The 24,817-nt window shown below is 35.9% G+C and overlaps 1 protein-coding gene across 1 annotated transcript in view; it reads left to right on the forward strand.

Moving 5' to 3' along the window:
- The window catches only part of Sim1 (SIM bHLH transcription factor 1), a 67,663-nt gene that overhangs the window by 25,258 nt on the left and 17,588 nt on the right, over positions 1-24,817 (forward strand). The window contains exon 9 of the mRNA XM_027928307.2: positions 16,283-16,451. Coding sequence (XP_027784108.2) covers positions 16,283-16,451 — 169 coding nt within the window. The remainder of the gene's footprint in view (positions 1-16,282; positions 16,452-24,817) is intronic.

Below are 24,817 nucleotides of genomic sequence, written 5' to 3' on the forward strand. Positions count from 1 at the left end.
AATCTTTTTTAGCACCTATGCATAAAACACGGTTTTTAAAGATATTAGGGATACCAGTATTCTAAATTGAATATTAATCACATTGAAATGAATGAACAGTACTTCTACATGTATGATGCTTGTATTTTAAAAATTATCTTCAGAAAGAAAGTGTAAGATACATAGTAGGTCATCAAATAGCAGATTGGAGGACACGGAAGTGCAAAGTACCTTTATGACTTGTTTAAGATTTGCAGGGCCAAAGGGCCTCCTTTGACATTATAATTTTGCTGCTGTTAGAATATGATGCAGTCTAACTTCTAGGTTTCTTTTTCTTTCTTTTTTTGAGGTGGTGGTGGAGATCCTGGGGATTGAACCCAGGGTCTCCTACATGCTAGGCAAGCACCCTACCATTGATCTATATCCCCACCTCTTTTTAAAAAGTGTTTTGAGACAGGGTCTCAAAACTTGAGTTCTAGGCTGGCCTTGATCTTGCAGTCCTCCTGCTTCAGCCTTCTGACTAGTGGGGATTATAGGTGTGCGTCATGATGCCCATTTATCCCCTAGGCTTCTTAGTTGGATGTTTCAAGTCCTGAAAAACATAGGGTTGCATTAGAAGATATTTTAAAAATTTGTTATGAAATAAGATATCACTGCATATTTTTATCATGTAACATAGCATATTAGACTCTGCTGATTACTCCCAGTACCACCCCTCACTAGCTCTATGCCTGTGAGTAAATTGCTTAATTTTCTTATTATTTTTTTTTTAATTTTTTATTGTTGGCTGTTCAAAACATTACATAGTTCTTGATATATCATATTTCACACTTTGATTCAAGTGGGTTATGAGCTCCCATTTTTACCCCATATACAGATTGCAGAATTACATCAGTTACACATCCATTGATTTACATATTGCCATACTAGTGTCTGTTGTGTTCTGCTGCCTTTCCTATCCTCTACTATCCCCCCTCCCCTTCTTATTTTTTTTTTTAATCTGCAAATTCAGGTAGAATAGAGACTACCTCACAGAGTCATTGTGAATATTAAATGAGATAATGGCACTGTGATCCCCACAAAGTTGCATTGAGTAACTGTTGATTGTTAGTGTGGTTATTTTAGTGAAATTAAATCAAATAATTTTTAGTCTGCCAATAAGCACACAATAAATATGTGTTAGTATTGGGCTGAAAGAAGGAAAGCAAGAGCCTTAGGAAGAGAGGTATTTATCCAAGAATAAAAAATCAGCAGTCATTCTGATGTGTCTGAAAGGGGCTGGTAGATCCTCCTTCACTTTTTTAAAAAAATATTTATTTTTTAGTTGTAGTTGGACACAATACCTTTATTTTATTCATTTATTTTTATGTGGTGCTGAGTATTGAACCCAGAGCCTTGCACATGCTAGGTGAGCGCTTTACCTTTGAGCCACAACCCCAGCCCTCTCCTTCACTTTTTTTAGGATGAGTGTGTCTTTAAGCATTCATAAAAGATTTATCGAGCACTATATATTATAGGTGCTGTGACAAGTTTGAGGACTGTTCAAATGAATGATAGTGTCTGCAGAAGAAAGAAACAAGCATAAGTACAAATGGTGTCCTACTTGATTGCCCATAGGCTTGCACATGACTGAGATGCTTTCAGTGAGGGAAGTGCTGCCATCCACAGTTAGAAAGGAGAACCCAAAGTGCCTTGGCACAACACAGGTTACCCTGGGGAATGAGCTCATAGGTGTGGAACTCACAGGTATATGAGCTATTAGACTGCTGACTAGATATGGGAGTGGGTAGTGAAAGCTGTAGGAAGAGTTGGGCTCATTGGGTGGGATTTTTTTTTGTGTGTGTGTGTGTGTGTGTGTGTGTGTAGTAAGAGAGTTCATAATTGACAGCAAAGTATCTGGCTGCAAGCTAAGGAGCCCAACTTTAACTCTCACAAGGATGTGGACCAAGGCAGTCTCTGTGATCTCATTACCTCAAGAAGGAAGAGTAGTTATAATTGAGTTGATTTTTGTTCTGTTACAGTGATGTTGGGCTGATTTTTTGTTTTGCTTTGAAAAGGAATTTTCAATATTTGGGGGACTGAATAGGATTATGACTCTCAATGAATTTTAATCGTTCTAGATTCAATATAGTCTTTGCAGATATATTACATTTAAAAAAAATGTTGCTAATTGTTTTAGGTTTTGCAACATTTTTATTTATTTATTTTTCTTTGTAAGGGGTAATTCCCAGGCATTGCTGCTCTGTCTGGGAGAAGCTGGAAGATGATCATTAGCTCTAAGCTGAAGGAGGGGTGGCAAGTTGCTCTATTCATTATCTTGCTTAGGAAGCTTAAGGAGTAAGGATTCACATCTGAGGTCCTGCTACTTTGTGCAAGAGGCTCAGTCAGTGGGGTTGAGTGACTTAGCTGATATAAAACAGCTAGTGAGTGGTCCAGCAGGCATATGAACCCTGGGCCTGGACTCCAGTGCTCACCAATGTCCTCTTTGACATGCTCTCTTTACAATGGTGATATTGTGTTAGGGTGAACTATGTGAAATTGTCATTTCTGTGTATTAAAACAGTTCAATATTGGCAATTTCATATGATTTCACTTAATATTTATGAAGTAATTTTTAACTTCTTGAAGATGTGTTGCAAAAGTCCATGGAGAGTTTACTCTTTTGTTTACTATGGGGTCTCCACAAAGTGATTCATTTTCTTCACTCTTTGGGTGTACTTGGTACCTACTCAACTGCGTGCAATAATATCCTCACCCCTAGGCCCAATTCCATTTCCTCTTTACCAATTTAATATCAAAGTAATGATGTTTTCACAAAATAGCAATCAATAAGTGTGTCCCATAGAACATTATTTTATTTAGAACATCTAATATTTTACTAGGATTCAAATAGGAGCTACTGTCTTTACCAGAAGGATATTTTCCCTTTGATTGATTGCTAAATGAATAGAGCTGGTGAAAGGATCTTTTTTTCCCAGGGATTTCTTGTTCAAACAGAATTTGCTGTATCCACATCAGTAAAGCCGTGCTAATACGGGCTGCTGGCCAGATCTTGGAAATAGCCTCATTATATTGTACTGGATGTCATAATGGTACCCATTAAGGTGGGATTCTCTTGTGTTTGTACTTTTAAACCCAAGTCCCTTGCCACTTTTTGCATCTCGCTGAGAATAGCAACATTTTCTGGTAATGCAACCTTTGAATGTGCTGTTTTTCATCTGTCTGTCTCTTCCTACTGTAACCATCACAAAAGTAGAATCCTGGGTTCTGAGCATTTTGGGGGTCTGTGCCTTTTTTCTGCTCTCCAGTCATTCATTCTATTCTCAGAGGTTGTGATAACTATAGTAAGTTCTGGTGACTGGAGGTAAGAACCCATGAGATTCACTTCTTTCAACACTTGCATTAATTGATATTGCTGTCCAAATAGGTGGCTGGGAAAGAGCTGCTTTTTTTTTTTTTTTTCAGATCTAACAAAATTCAACACAAAGTTTTTCATTTTATTTTTTCAAGTCATTAAGAGACTACTAGGTTGGAACTCACAATATTTATACTTATTCTCAATGCTACCATCCTGGCAAGGTGAAGCATTTGTTGTGCTGTTATTGGGTAGTGGATCCCTTCAGTGTTACAGCTCAGGAATGCTAGAGGAATGCAGCCCACAAAGGGGAGGGCAGGGTGGGTGTCAACTTCATTCCTCCAGTTAGAACAATTAAAGATAATAGCAAAGTGCAGGGTAGCACTTTTTTTGTGAAGGCTATTTAAACACCAAGGGGAACTATTCAGAGACATTACATATTTTACCATATAATTTCTGTCTTCTCTGTCCACTCAATAGGACTTACTTTATAAACAAATTTTTTATCATTAGAATCAGCTTAATTTCTGCTGCTATAATTAAAGAGATGGTAAGAAATGTTTTAGAGTGGAGTCCTCTCTATGGCAATTGGGGGAAGATTTGTGTATTCATTCAGCAATTATTTCCCCAGTGCCTTCTGTGTGCTGGACTTTGTGATAGGGCTACAGTGTGACCAAGGGAGACATAAGTCCCTGGCCTCATGGAGCATCCACTTTAGTGGGAAGAAATGGTACTTACAAACAAATAAACTGTCATAAAATATCAGGAAGTGATAGAAAAATAAATTAAGTAGGTCAAAGAGATGGGAGTGGTCTGGGAAGGCTTCTTTAGAAACTCATGAATGAAAGATGGGAGCCAGCCATGGTCACACCCACAGGGAGAACATCCCAAACACACATGTAAAGGTCCTGAGGTGGATGCCATCTGGGCACGTTGAAGAATGGAGAAGGTCACTGTGGCTGCCACAGAGTAAGGGAGGAGGAGAGTGGAAGGAGGTGATGCAACAAGAATGGGCAGGGTCAGATCATGTTGGGTCTGGAAGGCTTTGGGAAGCCAGTGGACTTTGAACAAAGACATGGCATAATCTAATGTATGATATGAAAGATCCTCTGGCCAGTGTGGATCATAGGCTTTGTGGAGGGTAGACAGTGGAGGCAGTTAGGTAATTATTATAATTAACTAGGTGAGAGAAGATGATGGTTTGCAACGGAGGTAGGGGAAGGGTCAGATTCAGGGTAAGGATTGGATATGGGTGGTCAGTAAAAGAGAGCAGTCAAGAATAGTACCCAGATTTTAGCCTGAGGGACCTGTATGAATGGTGGGAAAAAGCAGTTTTGCAGGCAGTGGCTGCAATCAAGGTTGTGTGGTTGTATCTACCTCAAGATGCTTGTCATCCATCAGCTGGGAAATGTCACATAGTCAGCGGCACTTGGATGTCTGTAGAGTGGGAAGGCCTGGGATAGAGAGTGGGAAGGTCTGGGATAGTGATTGGGAGTCATCAGTGTATGGAATTTAAAGCTAATGGAGTAAATAGAGTAAGAGAAGAGAAACAGCCTGAAGACCATGTCTTGCAGCTTTTGAAGACCATGTCTTGCAGCTTTCAATGTTCGGGATCTGCAGGAATAGGAGGTTAAGAGGGAGCAAACATTCCAGGCAGTTGCAGGGTCTAGTGGTCTCTGCAGTCAGTCAGGTTAAGTTCTGAAGAAAGTGTGAAGGTTGGATTTTGTCTTTGGAATGTTCCCTCCCTTTTCAGTGTTTTTTTTTTTTTTTTTTTAATCTTCTCTGTGATCCCTTTCACCTGAGACTATTGCAGTCCCCTTCACCTGAGACCATTGGTTTTTCTTATCCCAGATATCAACTGTTCTAATTCTCAAAGTATGGTGTCCTGACTGGCAGCCTCAGCACTACTGGGGACCTATTTATTTATTTATATTTTATTTTATTTTTTTAGTTTTTGGCGGACACAACATCTTTGTATGTGGTGCTGAGGATCGAACCCGGGTCCCGCCTGTGCTAGGCAAGTGCTCTACCACTGAGCCACAATCCCAGCCCCTTGGGGGGCCTTTTTAAAAATGCCAGTTGTTGGGCTCCACCCTAAACCTGCCAATGAGATGCTCTGAGGGGTGGAGGCAACGAGTTGTCTTTTTTTTTTTTTTTTTTTAGTTGTCAATGGACCTTTTTATTTTTTTATTTTTACGTGGTGCTGAGAATTGAACCCAGTGACTCACATATGCCAGGCAAGTGTTCTACCACCGAGCCACAACCCCAACCCCAGCGAGTTGTCTTTTAACAAACTTATGATGCATGCTGAAGTTTGGGAATCACAGCTTTAAGAGAAGCAGACAAACTGAATCAAGAAAAAAATAATAGATGAACACATACTATTATTTCTTTCTGGACCAACTTTCTGAAGCCAATGAAATGAATACATTTTTAAGTCTCAGCCAGTAGACCACTATTGAAACATTTTCCTGGTGGCCAGGGAAGCCTCTCAAGGCCTACAAATAACAATAGGAAGATATATATCCTGTTTTTAATATGGGTTCTACTGATAACTCTTCTAAATAGTATTATAAAAGCTCTCTGATCCCAACTACAGACACAATGAAAATTTTGGCATTTTAGTGGGCAATCCAAAATCTCTAGCAACCATACAGAACTTATTTTGTTTAATCACAACTTATCTACCACGCAGTTTTAAATAATGCCTGAGGCTAATAATAATAATAATAATAATAATAGAACATTTGTTGAATTGTGAATTTTATTCATGAAATATATCTCAAATTTATTTTAGCCTTTTAAATAATAGAGTTTAATGTATATTTAGTCAGGCATTACAGTAGTAAGGGCTTAAGAAGATTAGAAATAAATGAATCCAATTAAAGAACATGTCTATGAGATTTGATATGTCATAGATATGAATGAACTGTTTGCACAGCAACTGTAAAGAAACCATTAATGAATAACTATCTAGAAGAGGTTTAATCAAGAATAAATGTAATAGGACATATTTAAAAATATTTAAACTAAACAAATGAAGATTTATGCATTCGAAAACATTGCATTATGCCATTATTTTTGCTGTGTCTTTTCCTGTGGAGTTCAAAGTCTGAGATTCTACTCTGCTGTGATTCACAGAAATTTCAGTGCTGTGGTATTATGCAGAGCAAGGCAGAGCTTCTAATCATGTCCTGGGATTTCCCTACCTGAGGCCTTGTGGGGGAATTCAGGGACACTGTGCCCTTGAGTATGGGGTCCAAATTTCTCAGCTTAAGATGATTTCATGTTGATTACAGTTTTTTTTTTTTCTGTTCCTGAGTTTGTGTGGAGTTCCTGGCAGAGTGGAATATATTTTTAGAGTTTAGAAATTAGCTTTGCTCAGGATCAGAATAACTAGGTGAGAAAGCTGTTCCTGTGAGGTTGAGTCTCAAACAAATATAATGTGTTAGGTGATGAGATCCCCATTGCTTTTCTTTCCTAGGGACTAGAAGAGTTCTAAATGGAACTTGAAAACATCAGGTTAATAAGTGAGAGTGAAGTGCATGTGGGGTGTGGGGAATGCATACAGAGGGTGGGGTAGGTTGGAAGGAGTGGAAGAAAATAGAGAAGAGGGGGCAGAATAAGGTGTGCATTTTGTTTATTTTTTGTTTGAGAATTTTTAAAAAGACAAACCTGATTGACATTAGTATTACTTTTTCTTTTGATTGATATTATTAAGACATTTTGTGCTTACTTTATTTTGATCTGACTATTAAAAATCCAAATCCTCCTTACCTCTCCCAAATATAAGAAATAGAAAAACTGTAAGAGCAACTTAGATCTGAAAGATTTGCAATATGTTGAAAACTTTAGTAGCTAAAGAGTGGTTTTCTGATCATAAAAATTAAGTTCCTTAAAGCAAAAGCTATGCCCACCCCCCCAAATTGGGACTTCATTTGAACAATGATAAATATGCCGTTTTAATTCACACAAATCTAAGTTGTTTTAGGAAACCACATAAAAGAGTCTTTCCCCCCTCAGTTGTAGTAATAATTTAAGTTCTATTCTCCAAAGAAGGAGACATAAAAATCATATAGTTCATATGAAAGTCTTCAGAGACAGATAATTCTGTAAAGTTTTAAAGATGAAAAATAAATCAGAAAGTAGGGGAAACATACAGGCACTGAGAGAGCATTTGAACATTTGGATATTTAAGTTGTAATTATTATGCCTCAGAAGGTAGCCTGTGGGAAAGAAGATTTTGTAGTGTTTTCTCTTTTGTATTTAGTATGTGCAAAGATAAAACCCTAGAAATAAAAAAAAAAGTTTTGGGGAACCATTTCAATATGAAGTGGGGATGCCTGAAATTTGCCTCAATTAGTGTTTTTCTAAAGAAATATTCTTTCTGATTATACATACATGCCTATTATAAAAAAATTAAGATAATAGAGACACATACAAAGATGAAACATATCTATTTGACAGATATCTGCACATAACATTTTAGTTCATTGCCTGTCACTGTCTATATGTAATACATGCTAATTTAAAGAGAAAAAAATGTCACTTCATTATGTTTTTTTTTGGTATCACTGTAATTGAAATATTTAATGACTGTATAACATTTTCTCACATGGATACATTGTAATTTAGTAATTCCTTTTTTTTTAGTTCTTATTTCATTATTTCCAATTAAAAATAGAAATTATCTGATAAGCACTGTCATATATATTTTTGATGCTTATCTTTGATTATTTTCTAGACATGTCTTAATCTTTCTAGAATTGAAATTGATATTCCTAGATTTAAAGTATGCATGTTTTAAGCTGCTTGATAAACACTACTCTCTTACCAGTAGCATATACAAATGCTCATTTATTTCTACTTATTTCATTGGGATTTATTGTCACTCAGAAAACTTTGCCAATTTGAAAAGGAAAATTTCCTCTGTTAGCTGTTTTAATTCCTATAGGTTATCATACATGAGGCTAAAGCTTTTAAAAACATTTCTCAGCAATTTGTTCATTGTTCACATTCTTTTAAAATTTTTGTATGTGGAGATATTATATTCATTATTGATTTCTAGGAGTTATTTCTCTGGGGGTTAAAGCACTGTTTCTAGTGGCATCGCAGTGCATGCCTGTAATCCCAGCCGCTTGGGGGCTGAGGTGGGAGGATCTCAAGTTCAAAGCTAGCCTCAGCAACTTAGCAAGGCCCTAAGCAATTTATCAAGACTCTGTCCCAAAATTAAAAAAAAAAAAAAATTACAAGGGCTGGGGAAGTGGTTCAGTGGTAGAGTGCTCCTGGGTTAAATCCCCAGTACCAAACAAACAAGCAAACAAACAAACAACACTATTCCTTCTAATTCCTTCAGTATAATTGCAATAGTTCCAAATGGTTCAGGATGAAATTAATTTAGTATTTTATTATGCCCAAGTATCACATATGCTGTGCCTGAATTGCAATTTGCCAAAATAAGTGCATTTAATCAATGTGCATAACACTAAAATAGTAAGATAGGATTGGCTTCTTTGATTTAGGTTCCTACAGAATTTCAGGATGATTATGAATTATAATCTGAGAATTTGAAAAAAACTCACATGAACTTGCTTACCTAGTAGACATCTCTCATTTGTATGGAAAGGTTTGACAGTTTTTGAGTTTTGGATTTGAGACGAGTGTAAGTTTATTGAAATTAGAATCATTTTGTTAATCACTTGCAAAGTGAGCATCTGTTCCATATGCGATATTGTGTTGGACAGTAAATAAAGGATGTTATACAAGAAGGAATTCAAGAGGTGGTTGTCAAGGTACAACTTTGGCCACACTGTAAGATGGAATGTTGAACCAAATGAGCAGTAGAGTGGTGGAGGAACTCAGAAGAAGGAGCAGGGAGAAATCACTGGAAGGGTAGGGACACAAATTCAGGGGCAGTGTGGTGGCAGATCTGGATATAGCTGCTTCCCAGCTTGTTTCATGAACTAGTAGGAAGGAATAACTTGATTCCCCTTATGAGCACAGAGAGCTTGGCCATGTCTTGTCAACATATTACTGATTTGCCCTTTAATTTTTGGTTGTTATTGTTTGTCTATTAATTACAGTCATGTCTTTCCTTCTCAAAATCACAGCGTGGTACTAAACCTTGTGTCTAAGGCATTCCTTACCTTTTGGTGCCATCCACTGCAGAGTGTGTTGGAGGAAACTTCAAAATGGAGAAAGGCATAGGCACTATTTATGTAAAACCAAAGATTTTGGGGGACCAACCTCAAATCCACTTATTGAGTATGAGACTATTACATTTCCAAGGGTGCCTTAGACTAATTTCCCAGCAGATTGTCTTAGTCTGTGAGCTTCTCACAGTATGCATCCCTCCTTATCATCTCTCTCTGCTGAGCTCCATAGGAACCTAAAAATGAAACATAAAGTAGGTCTCTCTGCTGGTGAGGTTTGTCCAGTGGCTAGGCAGTAGCTCTGCCAGAATATAAAGAAGGTCATGCACTTCATGTAACGGTGACTCTAGAATCCGATTAAAAAGTTTAGTGTAAGGCACAGTCATCCCCACTTAATCCGATCACGGTTTAATGCAATCCTCTGCTTATTTCAATCAGTGTCTTTGGAGCCAAATCAGTTGTATGGCTTAGTTTCCACGTTTTGCTTGGGTAATTTGATTACCTTCAGCTTCTTTTAAAAAAAATAGCTCAATTGAAAAATCTGGCAACATTTTTTAAAGAATTGCCACATAATGTAATATCAACAAAGAAACTCCAGAATGACGTGCAGATCGAAAATTGACATGACAGGCAAAAATTTAGCTGTCTTGAATGAAAGGGGAATGGAGTGTGGTGTTGAATAGGAAAATTTTTGCAAAGAAACTTAAAGTAATACAAACTGATAAAAATACTGTTGGTTGTTTCTCCTTACATGTATTCCAACTCACTTGATGATTATAAATTAGATAGTGTGAATGTTGGCATCACAGAAGCCCATCTCCCAGTTGAAATGATAGAAATGATACTGATGAATTTTTTCTGAAGCTGATAGTACCTTCTGGTGATGGAAACATTCTTTATTAGTTTTGTAAGGGTATCACACTGAGCTTTTCCTATGACAAGTTGGCATTGACCCTATGAGCGGTGTGGCATATTGTTTAAAGGAAGGCTGAGGAAGGCCGGTGATGCAAAAATGGCCCCATTTTTTTCTATTGAAATTTGAGTTATTCCAAATATGTACATGACTATTATAAAGTTTAAAGTAGACTCAGATGGTTAATTCTGCAAATTGAATGATTTCTGACTGTCCACAATGGAATAAGAGGATTACTTTGGTCTGTGCAAATATGGGCGAGATTGACATGCTGCAAGGGCTAGTGTTTGCAAATTACCCATTTCACATTGCTTTCAAAGCTGAGGTACCTGAGGGTGTCTGTAGCTCTTGCACAAACCATTAAAAGGAGAGAAAACCAAGTGTAAATGGTTTCAACAGCCTTTCGAAGAATATGCCCAATGGCATAAGCCATGTTCCCCTTTCAATAGGCCAGTTGTGTCAGGAGAAAAGCACGAGCTGCCCTTGCAGAGTTACTGAAGGAGTTCCAAAATGGGTTCGTGTGGCTATTTTCGAAAAAGCTTCAGAGGTAGAACAGTGCTGTGCTTACTTAAATCAACTAAGTCAAGATCCTCACTGTATGCATTTTAGAGTCCCAGTTCTGTGCAGCAGAGTATTTTATTTTGTCCCACTTCGTGGGGGAAACATTAAATAAATGGTGTCACTAAACATAGGACACATGTGATACCAGAATGTGCTTCACCAAAAGCAAGGGAGAGAAGCAGGGCCAGACTCCTCTTTGTGTTTGAGTTTGGAGGAGGGAAGTGGAGCTTGTAATGTGATTCCCATCAGAATCTAGCCCTTTAAGCTATACAAATGAAATGCTCAATTTAATAGAATTCTAAAAGTAAAACAAATGCTTTGTTCTTAGCGAATCTGCCATTCAGAACTGCTCTTGGCAGCACATCAACCATACTTGAAATGTCTTTAAGCGGGTATTTTTTATTGTGCTTTTCATCCTAACACATCTTTTGAGTCATCGGAGTTCTGAACAGAGAAACAGGAAGACCGAATTCCTCTCAGAGTGCATGGGCTGCTCTAAGGTCCACATTTGCAGACTTAGCAATAAAGAACTTACCTTAATAAGAACTTTGACCAGAATGCAATGGAGTTTAGAGGCTAACAATTAACAGAGCAAATTAAAATGAGTTTGGGATTAAAAAAAAGAGAGAGAGAGAAACAGCATAAAAAGGTGTTTATAATGAAATGTATTTTACTTGCTACTAAAATGAAACTATTTTCCAGGGGAAATCAGGACAACTTTGTGCTAAAAAGTGACACAAAAGTTTGGAAGTTAAGAAATAGTGCTCTTTATTGAGCATTTACTATGTTCTAGGTATTGTGCTGTGTTTTTTTTTTAATAAAATTTGTCTCATAAACCTCACTATATCCCTAAAATTTAAAAAAAAAGCAGCAATTTGAAGCCTGTGTAGGTTGTTAAACAATAAAAGGCAGAAATTGGTTTAAACCTTGATCTATCTGACTCATATGCTAAGTATTGGTGAAATTTTAATATTTTTGATATATACATTAATGTTTTCAAATTACTTTATCAAGAGCATTTGTATAACCCTTTTTATATTTGACAGAGTTTTCAAATGTATATGTAGAATTTTAAATTGTTCATTGGGTTAAAAACATTTTTTTAGGCTGATATAATATGTAGTATCTCTGTTATTGGAAGCTATGCAAAAATTTTTAGAAAGACTTTGGAGTTTTTTTTTCCATTAGCACATACTAATTGCACACATTTATGGGTACAGTGTGATATTTCAACACATGTATACAATGTGCAATAATCAAATCATAGTAATCACAATTTCCATCTCCTTATCATTCCCTTGTGTTTAGAGCCTTTGAGTTCCTCTTTTCCAGCGCTTCATAATAGGCTGTTGTAAACTGTAGTCACCCTACTGTGCTGTAGAACCCTTGAACTTGTTTCTCCTACTGCATGTATTTTGGTACCTGTCATCCAACCTCCTTCTATCCTCCTCAACACTCTGTTGATAGTTTCCTTTGATGTGCAGAAGCTTCTTAGCTTTATGTAATCCTGTTCATCTACTTTTGCTTTTGCTCCCTGTGCTTTTGGGGTTATCCAAAAAAACCATTGCCTAGGCTGATGTGTCTTGATGTGCTTCTCCTGTTCTCTTAAAATCATTTCATAGTTTTAGGCCTTCCAATCACTTTGAGTTGATTTTTGTATATGGTGAGAGGTAGGGGCTGAGTTTAGTTTTCAGCATATGAGTATCCAGTTTTCCCTGCCTCATTCACTGAAGAGATAGTCCTTTCTCCAATGCATGTGCTCAGCACTTTGTTGTTTGTCATCTTTGAAGCACTGAGGATTGAGCCCAAGACCTCAAGCATGCTAGGCAACACTTTACCACTGGGGCACATCCCAGCCCTTTTAATTTCATTTTGAAACAGGGTCTTGTTGAATTGCCCCGGCTCTCCTTGAACTTGTGATTCTCTTGCCTCAGTCTCTGGAATAGCACAGGTGTGGCCCACTGTGCCCAACATTTTTTTTTTTTTTTTAGCATTTTTGTTGGGGAAAAGAAAAACTACAGTTAGTTGTAGATTTGTGGATTTACTTCTAGGCTCTTTATTCTGTTCCACTGGTCTCTGGGTCGGTTTTTATGACAATACCATGCTGTCTTAATTTCTATGGCCTTGTAGTATGTTTTGACATCAGGTATTTTGATGCTTCCAGCTTTGCTTGTTTTGATCAAGATTGATTTGGTTGTTTGGGTTTTTTTGGTGGATGTATATGAATTTTAGGATTGTGTTTTCTATTTTTGTGAAGAATGCCATTGGTATTTTGATAGAGATTGCTTTGAATCTATAAATCATTTTGGGTAGTACAAACATTTAAACAATATTAATTCTTTTAATCCATGAGTATGGGAGGTCTTTTCAATTTTTTGCATCTTCTTCAATTTTTTTCATCATTGTTTTGTAATATTTATTGTAGAGACCATTCACTTCCTTGGTTAAATTCATTCCTATGTATTTTAATTTTTTGTAGCTATTGTGAATGGGATTGCTTTTTTATTTCTTCCTCAACAAGTTCATCATTTGTGTATAAAAGTGCTACTAATTTTTGCATGTTGATTTTGTATCCTGCAACTTTACTGAATTCACTTATTGGTTCTATTTTGTATGCTACATTTTCCTGAATTCACTTATCCCTTCTCTCAGTCTTTTGGTGGAGTCTTCAGGTCTTTTACATGCACAATCATGTGGTCTGGAAGCAGGGATAATTTGACTTTCTCCTAAATGAGTCTGAAGATAAGGATGCCAAATGAATTAGGTACAAAGCTATTGCAATTTGCTGATATATGTCACTGCACTTTAGTTTGTGGCAATGACATTATTGGAATCATTTGGTTGGTTTCTGTTCTTATTCCTTGAGGGATAACTTGCCTGAATTAATTTTTATCACTTTAAAATTGATAAGTAAATCTTGCTTATATTTATGGTGTATGGCATGATGCTTTGAAATATGTATCGTGCAATGGCTGAATCAAGCTACTTAGCATATGCATTACCTCATACCCTTATAATTTTTTTTGGATGGTAAGAACACTTAAAATTACTCTCTTAGTAATTTTAGAGAACAGAATTATACTTTTACTTTTGTCTAATACTGCTATCGAAGAACTGAAAGGGAAAAAGAAGATAAATGACTATTTGCTGATTCATGAAATGTGCCAGTCATTTTTGTACATATCATTTCAGTAATTTATTGTTTTATATACTCATCTTAATCCACAGTATTAGAAATATATATAAAAGTTTTGAAAAGGTAAACTAATTGTAGAATTAGAGGAAAGAAAAAGTAAGATTAGAAAAACAAAGAAATTTGTTGCACAGAATGCCTGCCATGAGGACTCTCTAGAGGTGACTACAAAGTAGACTTGGGGCTTTGGGCCTTTGACTTCTAGTGCAAAGGGGGAAACATGATTAATTAGATAATTCACAGTGTTTGTGAGATAAAAAGAAATCAACTACCCAGAAGCAGACCAGCTAGTTCTGGAACCTGAAAGAAAATTCTCCCAGGAGAATTTTAGTAAAGAGGACTCTTTGAAACATTTTATCTTAGGGGCCAGTGTGAAGGGTTGATATAATTTTTTTAAAAAATTATTTATTTATTTTAATTAGGTATATATGACAGCAGAATGCATTTTGATTCATTGTTCCCCTCTCACTCCTCTGCCCTATCTAGGGTTCGTCTTTTCCTTGCTCCCTCTCCCTACCCGACTATGAATCAGCCTCCTTATATCAGAGAAAACATTTGGAATTTGGTTTTTGGGGATTGGCTAACTTCACTTAGCATTATCTTCTCCAACTCCATCCATTTACCTCCAAATGTCGTGATTTCTTTCTCTTTTAATGCTGTGTAATATTCCATTGTGTATATATACCACAGTTTCTTTATCCATTCATCTATTGAAGGGCATCTAGGTTGCTTCCACAGTTTAGCTATTGTGAATTGAGCTGCTATGAACATTTGATGTGGCTGCTTTACTATACTATGCTGATTTTAAGTCCTTTGGGTATAGACCGAGAAGTGGGATAGCTGGGTCAAATGGTGGTTCCATTCCAAGTTTTCCAGGGAATTTCCATACTGCTTTCCAGAGTGTTTTCACCAATTTGCAGTTCCACCAACAATGTATGAGTGTGCCTTTTCCCGCACATCCTCTCCAACATTTACTGTTGTCTGTATTCTTGATAGCTGCCATTTGACTGGCATGAGTTGAAATCTTATAGTAGTTTTGATTTGCATTTCTCTAATTACTAGAAATGTTGAACATTTTTTCGTATATTTGTTGATTGAGTGTATATCTTCTTCCGAGAAGTGTCTATTCAGCTCCTTAGCCCATTTATTGAACGTTTGTTTTTTTTTGATGTTAATTTTTTTTGAGTTCTTTATGTATCCTGGAGATTAATGCTCTATCGGACATGTGTGTGGCAAGGATATACTCTTTAGAAAACTTGAGGTTTCAGATGAGATCCACTGTGGACAGGGACAAGGCTGCCATCTTTGGCCCCTATATACCAAACACTATCTTTGTAATGAACCTCTTAACAAAGTTTCATCCCTTCAAATCACAGTTGCAGATATGCATGGCTATTTGTTTACTCTTTCTTCTACCAAAAAAAGTTATTATCTATGTGAATGGCAGGGATTATAGATATCTTATTTATTTTCACATCTCCACATAGCACAAAGTCTGGAATATATTAGAAGCTCAATAAATATTTATTGAATGAAGGAAGAAATGGAAAGAACTGATGGTAAAATGTACCCTGAGGAAATTGAATTAGCCTGTTGAAAGGAATCTTTAACTACTTATAAGCCTGGTTACACTAGTTAGCCAGCCATAAGAATGTTTGTGATGTTTAACAAAATGATAGATCTTGGAACAGCTGATGGAAGACAATCTTGCCAACAACCGTAGCAGCGTCAGTTGGCTGGTTATCTGCTGAGTCCACCCTACTTAGGAAATCTTCAGAGCATTCTTTTATGATTCATACCTCACCAAGAAGGCACAAAAGATCAGAGAATTGAATTATGGCTTTATTTTCTACTTAACTAATAAAAATAATGAAAAAAATTTAATTAAAACTTTTTCATGAGCATATATAATTTGGCTGTGGTATCTGTGGCAGTCTCATTCACACACATTTGTTAAATATTAGGCCTTCTAGAATTCTCCAGGTGTTTGTGGAAAACAAACAAACAAACAAAAGCTAACTTTTGCTTGCTTCTTTTTCACATATGCATCTTTGTCATTCCTGATTAGAGTATTCATGAATCCTTTTCCTGTGGTGACTGATTAAGGGCTTTGTCCTCCCACTCTGCAGAGACACTGAGTACAAAGGGCTGCAACTCTCCCTAGATCAGATCTCAGCCTCCAAGCCAGCCTTCTCCTATGCCAGCAGCTCCACCCCCACCATGAATGACAACAGAAAGGGGGCCAAGTCAAGGCTTTCCAGCTCAAAGTCAAAATCCAGGACTTCCCCATATCCTCAGGTAAGTGCATTGCTGTTTTCCAACTTTATTTTCTTGTAATCTGGTTTGATCTTGAAGTTGATGTATTAAAACTGTTTGGAATTAATCATCTGGTTTTGATAAATTTAAAATGTCTATAAATCTAGAACGTTTTCTAAAACTATCTTCTACTTCCTCTTCTTCCTTTAAAATAATGATGCTAATAAAAATTTGAAATGATTTTATGGTTTGCTGCATTTATATGGAGGTCATGAGAGTCTAGTGATCAGAACCATAAGTTCACTGTTATTTCAAGAGTATGGATTCTAAAATTTCTCTCACAATGCTTAATCAGAAAGATGTAGCCAGCCTAACAAAATATGGAAAATCAGAATTGATATATGAAAATTGACACTTAGGACAGGAACTGAAAAAGAAGAAAATTAAGAGGTGGAGGCAAAGGATGAAGGATGCATTTTACCTTGAACAGATTGGTTGTTAGGACAAATGAAACAGAAAGGACTTTCCAGATGCCACTAATGGCAGGAAAAGCAATTCCCTTCTCATCTTTGTAAGGTGGTGAGATGATGAGATCTAAAGGAGTTCTTCTAGAAACACTGCAAGGTACAAATAAGAGTACTGGTTCTTGGAAGGAAAAATATTTTTCTGATCAGTTGCTGAGATACAGAAATTAGCTTGTGCCAAGGTTTATGTACAGCTTTCCTGGTCTGAAGGGAGTAGGACAGGACTGGGGATTCCCTCGCTCCCAATGTCCCGTGGCCACCCATCTCCATCCTTTTTTAAGAGTGCCAAGTGCAACCTCTGGAAGTTTCCTGTTTTTTCTGGGCCATTATAGAACCAAAGTGGTTTCCGAGTCCTTTTGATATTAAGGTGGTTTTCATCATTTATGCTTTTAATTTTTAAAGCAAAAATGGCAATCTAGTAGATAATAAACGATGGTTTCCTTGTTTGTCAGAGCCATGTCAGAACCAGATAGTATACATCTACAGGTGTATACTATTTGAGGAAATGTCATCATTGACCCAATGGTCACTAAAAAAACTACTGTTTGGTAGATTATTTTAGTGGCTGGGTAGTAGATAATCTCTGCCTTTGAAGAGACTTATATCACATCGCTTGAAATTTTCCACAGAAGACTAGATTTCTTTATTCAGACAAAAGAGAGGAGAGTAGATTGGTAACTAGAGTTTTTTAGTTACAACTTCTGTTAGAAGTTGGGCACTTTGAAGTATAAAGTGTGGTTATAGGGGCAGCTGCTTCTTTCCATAGACCACCTAATAAGAAGCTCTTCTTATACTATTGTGCACTTTAGGAAGAGAGCTGTACTGTCCCTTTTAACTTTACCTTTGGGTGGTCCCGTCCTTAAATATTTAGGATGGTTGGATGTATAGATGAGAAAAGTACTTAAATTAGGAAATATGAAGAAGGAGTTTGCCTATAGTAATCAAGCCACAAAAACAAAGTCTTCCCATTGAAACTCAAAAACTTCTTTGTGAGATCTGTTTTCTTTTATGCAAAGCTCTTAAACTCTACGATTTTACTCTTAACTACTCATTTTAAATATGTGCTTTAATTGCCTCTAGACTACTCTTTGCATGTGTGTGGATGGGAAGGGGTTAATTTGAAAGTTCCAACATAGATGAGTGGAAAGTGGAGATCCTTCTTTATCCCTTATTGCTCTCTCCAAAATTGTTCTTTCTTCTTCAGTGTTCTATGATGTATAAAAATCTCATATATGTACCTACATGTATATACATAGGATTTACCTTAATGTTCGTTATGGTTTGGATCTGGAATGTACCCTGAGGATACATGAGTTGACGGTGTGGTCCCCAGTGAGCAATGTTTTGAGGTAGGGTTTTGGGAAGTAATTGGATCATGAGAACTTTGACCTCATCTGTGGATTAATCTATTGATGATCTCATTATTTAAATGGAATATTGGAGGTGGTAGAAGCTAGAAGGAGGAATCTAGTTGAAAGGAATGGGTCTTTGGGGCTGTGCCCTTAGGAACTACATCTTGTATTTGGTCCCAGTGGCCATGAACTTTTCTTTGCCATGTTCTTTTGCTATGAAGTTCTGCTTCACCTTAGGCCCAAAGCAATGTATCTAGTGGACCACAAACTGAGATCTCTGAAACTGTGAGCCAAAAGAAAATTTGCTTCCTTTAAGTTGTTCATGTCAAATATTTTGGTCACAGTGACAAAAAGCTGACTAATACATTTGTGTATTAATTTTCATTAATATTTATATAAATGTGTTCTTAAGAATTTTGGCTATATTATTTGTTATTCTAAATTCTGCCTACTTTTCCAAAGTAGATTTTTCTTTTCTGACATTTCCATTCTAAATAGCCTAGTCATAAATTGAGTTAACATTTATGTGCCTAATAAAAGTTGTTTTCTAATTGTGTTTATCTTGGATAATCATGGTGCTATATCAATCATTGACTGAGTTCCTACTCTGTGGGCTGCTAACACACACAGATCACAAACAGAATGTACATTTTTTGCTTTTGATAGAGATAGACAAGCGAACAGGCATATGAATGGATTGCCACAGTGTGAGAGTGTCCTGGGGTGCACTGGAAAAGTATGATATCCACAGCAAATTCAATACTGTTTCTGTAGAAAGAAAAGAACTGGAATTCATCCATAGATGTTACAGTGGTCATTGTGAGAGCTGAGTGGTATGATTCGAGTAAAAGGTGCAAGAATATAAAGAAGTGGTATAAGAAATGTATTTAAGTTTTGCAATACTGTCAAAGTGGTAAATGTAGTAGAAGTACTACAGAGCACTTGTGAATGGTGTCAATAACATGGACTCTGGTCTGACAAAGGAAGGTATGTGGGTGACCTGGCTTTGAGAGTAGGATTCAGACACATGGGAATATGGGAAAAGAGAGGGGACCTCAGGAAGACTAAGATAATGAGGAAATTCAGGAACACATTGTTAGTGTGATTGGGCTTGTGGGTGGAGTGGGGACTGGGAAGAATATGTTTGGAAATACTGAGTTGTGCCAGGCCATAAAGTGCTAGGCCAATGAGTTTAGAGTTTGTCTTCTGGAGAACTACTAAAGGTTTTTGAACATATGTGAGAATATTAGTATGGTTAAACCAAGGAAAACTATCTAGGATACTAATTTTAATAGTTCTGCTGTGAACTTACAAAAATGTAAACTAAAGTTCGCTACTGGAGTAAAAGGTATGGTAGAGGAAGAATGGATAAAATTCTTTTTCTCTTTGGATTCTGATATCTCTTCTTGTTATAGATGTATTTTGATCATTGTAGGTCTACTACCTCTACAATTATACTTCTAAAGCTTATTTTCAGTAATTATAGATAAGCATGCACAATACCTTCCTTCTAAGTGACTAAATGATGAGTATTTTAATTGCATTTAATTTTAAATATTTCTATCTATTTTCCAAAGTAGTCTTTTTTTGATATTACATACTTACACATTTTAACATGCAAATTATCATCAGATTTTTCAAAAAGAAATTTTCCAAGCAAAATGGAGTTCATAGGTTGTATTCTATATGTGTAATAAGAATTGTAATGCATTCTGCTGTCGTGTACTTAAAAAAATAAAATCAATTAAAAAATAGAGTTCATAGGGTAACTTTACATCTTATGACTCTTGTTAGTTAAGTAAATGGTAATTTAATGATTCTAATTATATTTTTTATTAGACTCTTTATTCTATTGTATATTAGGCATATCTAGAAATTTCCAACAGATGTCTAATAAATGGCAAACAGCAACACTTCTTTTTGGAATTTAGTCACCCTTATATGAACATTGGAGACATGCACAGATTATAATTCAGTACTACCACCTGTTTGTCTAGAGAGTACTAGATGAAACTTCAGATCCCTTTCTGATATGAGATACCTTTGGGAATGATTTTAGACTTCATTATATTAAGACCACTTAATAAAATTACTCAATTACCTTTTAGCCTTTGTGTATTACTTTGGACAGGAGAGGTCAAAATATAATTGTTTTGAAGGGTTTTGGAAAAATTCTTATAGGAAATATTACAGTTAGCTGGATGTTATGGCTGCCTGTTATGCCAGCAACTCAGCGGGCTGAGGCAAGAAGTCTCAAGTCTGAAGACAGTCTCAGCAATTTAGGGAGACCCTAATTAAAAAAAAAAAAGACTGAGGATTATGGATGTATGTAGCTCAGTGATAAAGTGCTCTGGGCTCGATCCCCAGTCCAAAAAAATTATAGTTAATTTCCAAAGATTCTGCATGTATGGGCTGGGGATGTGGCTCAAGCTGTAGTGCGCTCACCTGGAATGCGTGCGGCCCGGGTTCGATCCTCAGCACCACATACAAACAAAGATGTTGTGTCCGCCGAAAACTAAAAAATAAATATTAAAAAATTCTCTCTCTCTCTCTCTTTAAAAAAAAAGATTTTGCATGTAGCTACTGTTGTACAACAGCAATTATACCATTATGACAGTATATAATATCGCCATAATATTTTTCACCTATTTGCATACAGGTAGTCATGGCCACTCTAATATTAGTTGGAAGTTTTCTTGCTTTGGCTTATTCATGTCAATCATGAATAAATTGCCTCCTAATTCCAGGGTTTCCTTTTAAATATGTTGGCATGTTTATGGTTGTATTTAACGCAGACAGTGTAGGCCATCCCATTGTACTGAATCATCCTGCCTTCCTCTTGCCTTTTCCATAATCAGTAGTAACCAATACTGTATCATTCCCTAACAACAGTGCATGTGTAAGACTCTGCATGTTCTTGAAATCTGAAAGCATTTAATCACTTGCTACAGATATACTGAAAAACTTGCATGTTTTATTCCACATCTGTTACCTTAAAGAATCCCACAGAACCCTCTTAATTTTTATTGCCAGCAATCTGACTTTCTTTAGGCAAAGATAGAAACTCTCTTTCTGGTCTCAAAAATACGCTGTTGACTATTGCATTCAGAACTTGACTTTTTAAGTTGCAGGGAAAAGAAAGGATCAATAATTCTTAAGCACAGTTGTTTCTTCATAGATGGTATTTTTTATCACCACCAGTACAGATATCCTTTCATGTCATATTTTATATAAACATGAAAACATGTAATCCTTGACCATTTATAGTAAAAAATTTATTCATTTTAATTTTGAAAAAAAAATCATCTACCCAGGAAATCTTATGGCATATAAGCTTGTTTATATTTTCCAGCCATGTATAAATTTGGGATTTGTCTCTCTTTCTTATAGTAGTATCAGGAAATTATTAGAGCAGACACCTTGGGTCTTTCTAGCTTATCCGAATATATGAACCTCTGAGTATTATATTAGAAATCACTTTGCTAAGTAAAGTGAGACTTCTTTGCTTTCAGGATTATGATTTGCTTTTTACTAATTCTTATGTTTGGTTTAAAATACCTACAATATACAATAAAATGCTAAAGATCAATCCTTAAGGAAACATATCCACAGTGTAGCTGGGGAGGCAAAACCAGCCTTTTAAGGAGAAACTATAGATGTGGTTGGTCACAACTGTTGCCTTCTTATTTTCTTGGTAAGTGGTTGAAGGAGAGGCAGACAGGGATATTCAGGGGATGTTGGCTTCTTCTCATCCTTCTCTTAATAAATTCAACAAGGCTGGAGTCATATCAAGTATCTTTTATGACCACAGTGGTATGAAACTAAAAATGAGTAACAGGAGGAAAATTGAAAAATTCACAAATGTGTGGAAGTTAAACAATGTACTCCTGAACAACCGCAATCGTTCAAAGTAAAAATCAAAAGGGGAAAAAAGTCTTCGAGACAAATGAAAATGAAAACATACCAAAACTTATAAGAAACATCAAAAATAGTTCTGAGAGCAAAATTTCTAGATATAAACCCTCTAAGAAAAAAGAATAAGAGATAGTATAAGCGTAGTTCAGTAGCAGAGTGCTTTCCACTGTGTTCCATCCCCAGTGCTCAAAACAACAAAAGCAGAAGCAAAACAAAAAGAATGATCTCAAATAATCTAACTTTACACCAAAAGGAATTTTAAGATGAAGAATCAACTAAGCACCAAGTCAGCAGAAGGAAGGAGATAATAAAGAGTACAACAGAAGCAAATGAACTAGAGAATAGAAAACAGTAGCAAAGATCAACAAAAGTGAGTGGGTGTTTTCTTTTTTTAAAAGATCAACAGAATTGACAAACCCTTAGCTAGACTCTCCAAGAAGAGGAGATGATACAAATAAAATTATAAATGAAAGGGGAGAAGTTACATCTGACACCACAAAATACAAAGGATCATATAAGACCACTGTGAACAATTATGCATTAAAATTGGATAATGTAGAAGAAATGGAATAATTTCTAGAACATGCTATTGACTAAGACTGAATCATTAAGAAACAGAAAAGCTGAATAGCACAATAATGAGTAAGGAGATTGAATCAGCAATCAAAAAACCCTCAACAAAGCTTCATTGGTGAATTCCACCAGACACTTAAGGAATAATTAACATCAGTCTTTTCCAAACTCTGCTAAAACATTTCCAAACTCATTATTTAAGGCCAGCACCCTGATGCTACAGTCAGACAAGAGCACTGAAAGAAAAGGAGATTATACATCAATATCCTTGAAGAACATAGATGCAACAATATTCTAGCAGACTAAATTAAACAACACGTTAAAAGGTTCATACACCATGATCAAGTGAGTTATCCCTAGGATGCCAGGATGACTCAACATATACAAATCAACAAGGCAATATGCCACATCAAAAGAATAAAGGATAAAAATCATATGATCATCTCAATGGAGTCAGAAAAAAACTTGATAACATCCTTTCATAATAAAAACTCTCAACAGTGGTTATGGAAGGAATGTACCTTAACATAACAAAGACTATCAATAACAAATCTGTAGCTAATACCATATTTAATGTGCAAATCTGAAAACTTTTCCTTTAAGATAAGAAACAGGACAAGACAGAAATAGAAAACAAACAAGCAAAATCCTCAAATTTGTGTAGCACCACAAAAGACCTCAAATAGCCAAAGAAATCTTGAAAAAGGAGAACAAAGTGGGAGACATCACATGTCTTGATTTTAAACTATATTACAAAGCTGTAGCAATCAAAAAATATGGTTTTAGCATAAAAACAGCTGTGGAATAGAATAGAACACCTAGAAATAAACCTATACATGTATTATGGTCAACTAATATTTGACAAGAGCTAATAATACACAATGCAGAAAGGATAGTCTCTTCAATAAATATTGTTTGGGAAACTAGATATCCATATGCAAAGGAATGAAACTGGACCCATACATTACACCACACACAAAAAGTAACTAGAATTGGATTAAAGACTTAAATGTAAGAGCTAAAAATTACAAATTTCCTAGAAGAAAACAGGAAGATTCCTTGACCTTAGTATTTGCCTTTTTTTTTTTTTTTGGATATGATGTCAAAAGCACAGCAACAAAGCACACAAAAAAAGTAGGACTCTGTCAACCTATAATGCTTCTACACAGCCAAGGAAACAATACTGTGAGAAGGTTGCCTTTGGAATGGGAGAAATATTTGCAAGACATATAGCTGACAAGGGGTTAATGTTAAAAAAATAAGGAATTCATACAACTCAATTGAAAAATATTCAATTAAAAATGATCAAATAGACATTTTTTCAGAGAAGACATGCAAATGGCCAGTAGGTACATGAAAAGGTGGACAACATCGCTAATTATTGGATAAATGCAAGTAAACATTCACATCTGTTAAGATGATTATTGTAATAAAGATAAGGTATAACCAGTGTCGGCGAAGATATGGAGAAAAGGGAATCCTTAGGTACTGTTGGTGGAATTTATGGTGCAGCCATTATGGAAATAGTATGGAAGCTCTTCAAAAAAATTAAAAATGGAAATCCAGTAACCCCACTTCTTGGTATATATGAAGGAAATGAAATCAGTATTTTGAAGAGATGTATATGCTCCCATATTCACTGTAGCATTATTTACAATAATGAAATACATGGAAACAACCTAAATATCAGTGAATGATATTTAGTGGATGATATCAGTGGATGAATCAATAAAGAAAATATGGTCTATAATGGAATATAATTTAGCTATAAAAAGGAATCTGGCTTTTTGTGACAAAATGGATGAATGAACTTGGAATTCATTATTTTAAGGGAAGTATGCCAGACAATGACAAATGCAATATGATTCCACTTACATGTGAAATCTAAAACATAGTAGAGAAAAAAAAAAAAAACATAGTAGAATGGTGATTGCCACTGGCTGGAGGCTGGGGGAAATGGGAGATATTGGTCAAAGGGTACAAAATTTCATTTATAACATGGATATGTTCTGGAAATCTAATATAAGCATGATGATTATAGTCA

The sequence above is a fragment of the Marmota flaviventris genome, chromosome 6, assembly GCF_047511675.1.
Source record: "Marmota flaviventris isolate mMarFla1 chromosome 6, mMarFla1.hap1, whole genome shotgun sequence".
Taxonomy (NCBI): Eukaryota; Metazoa; Chordata; class Mammalia; order Rodentia; family Sciuridae; genus Marmota; species Marmota flaviventris.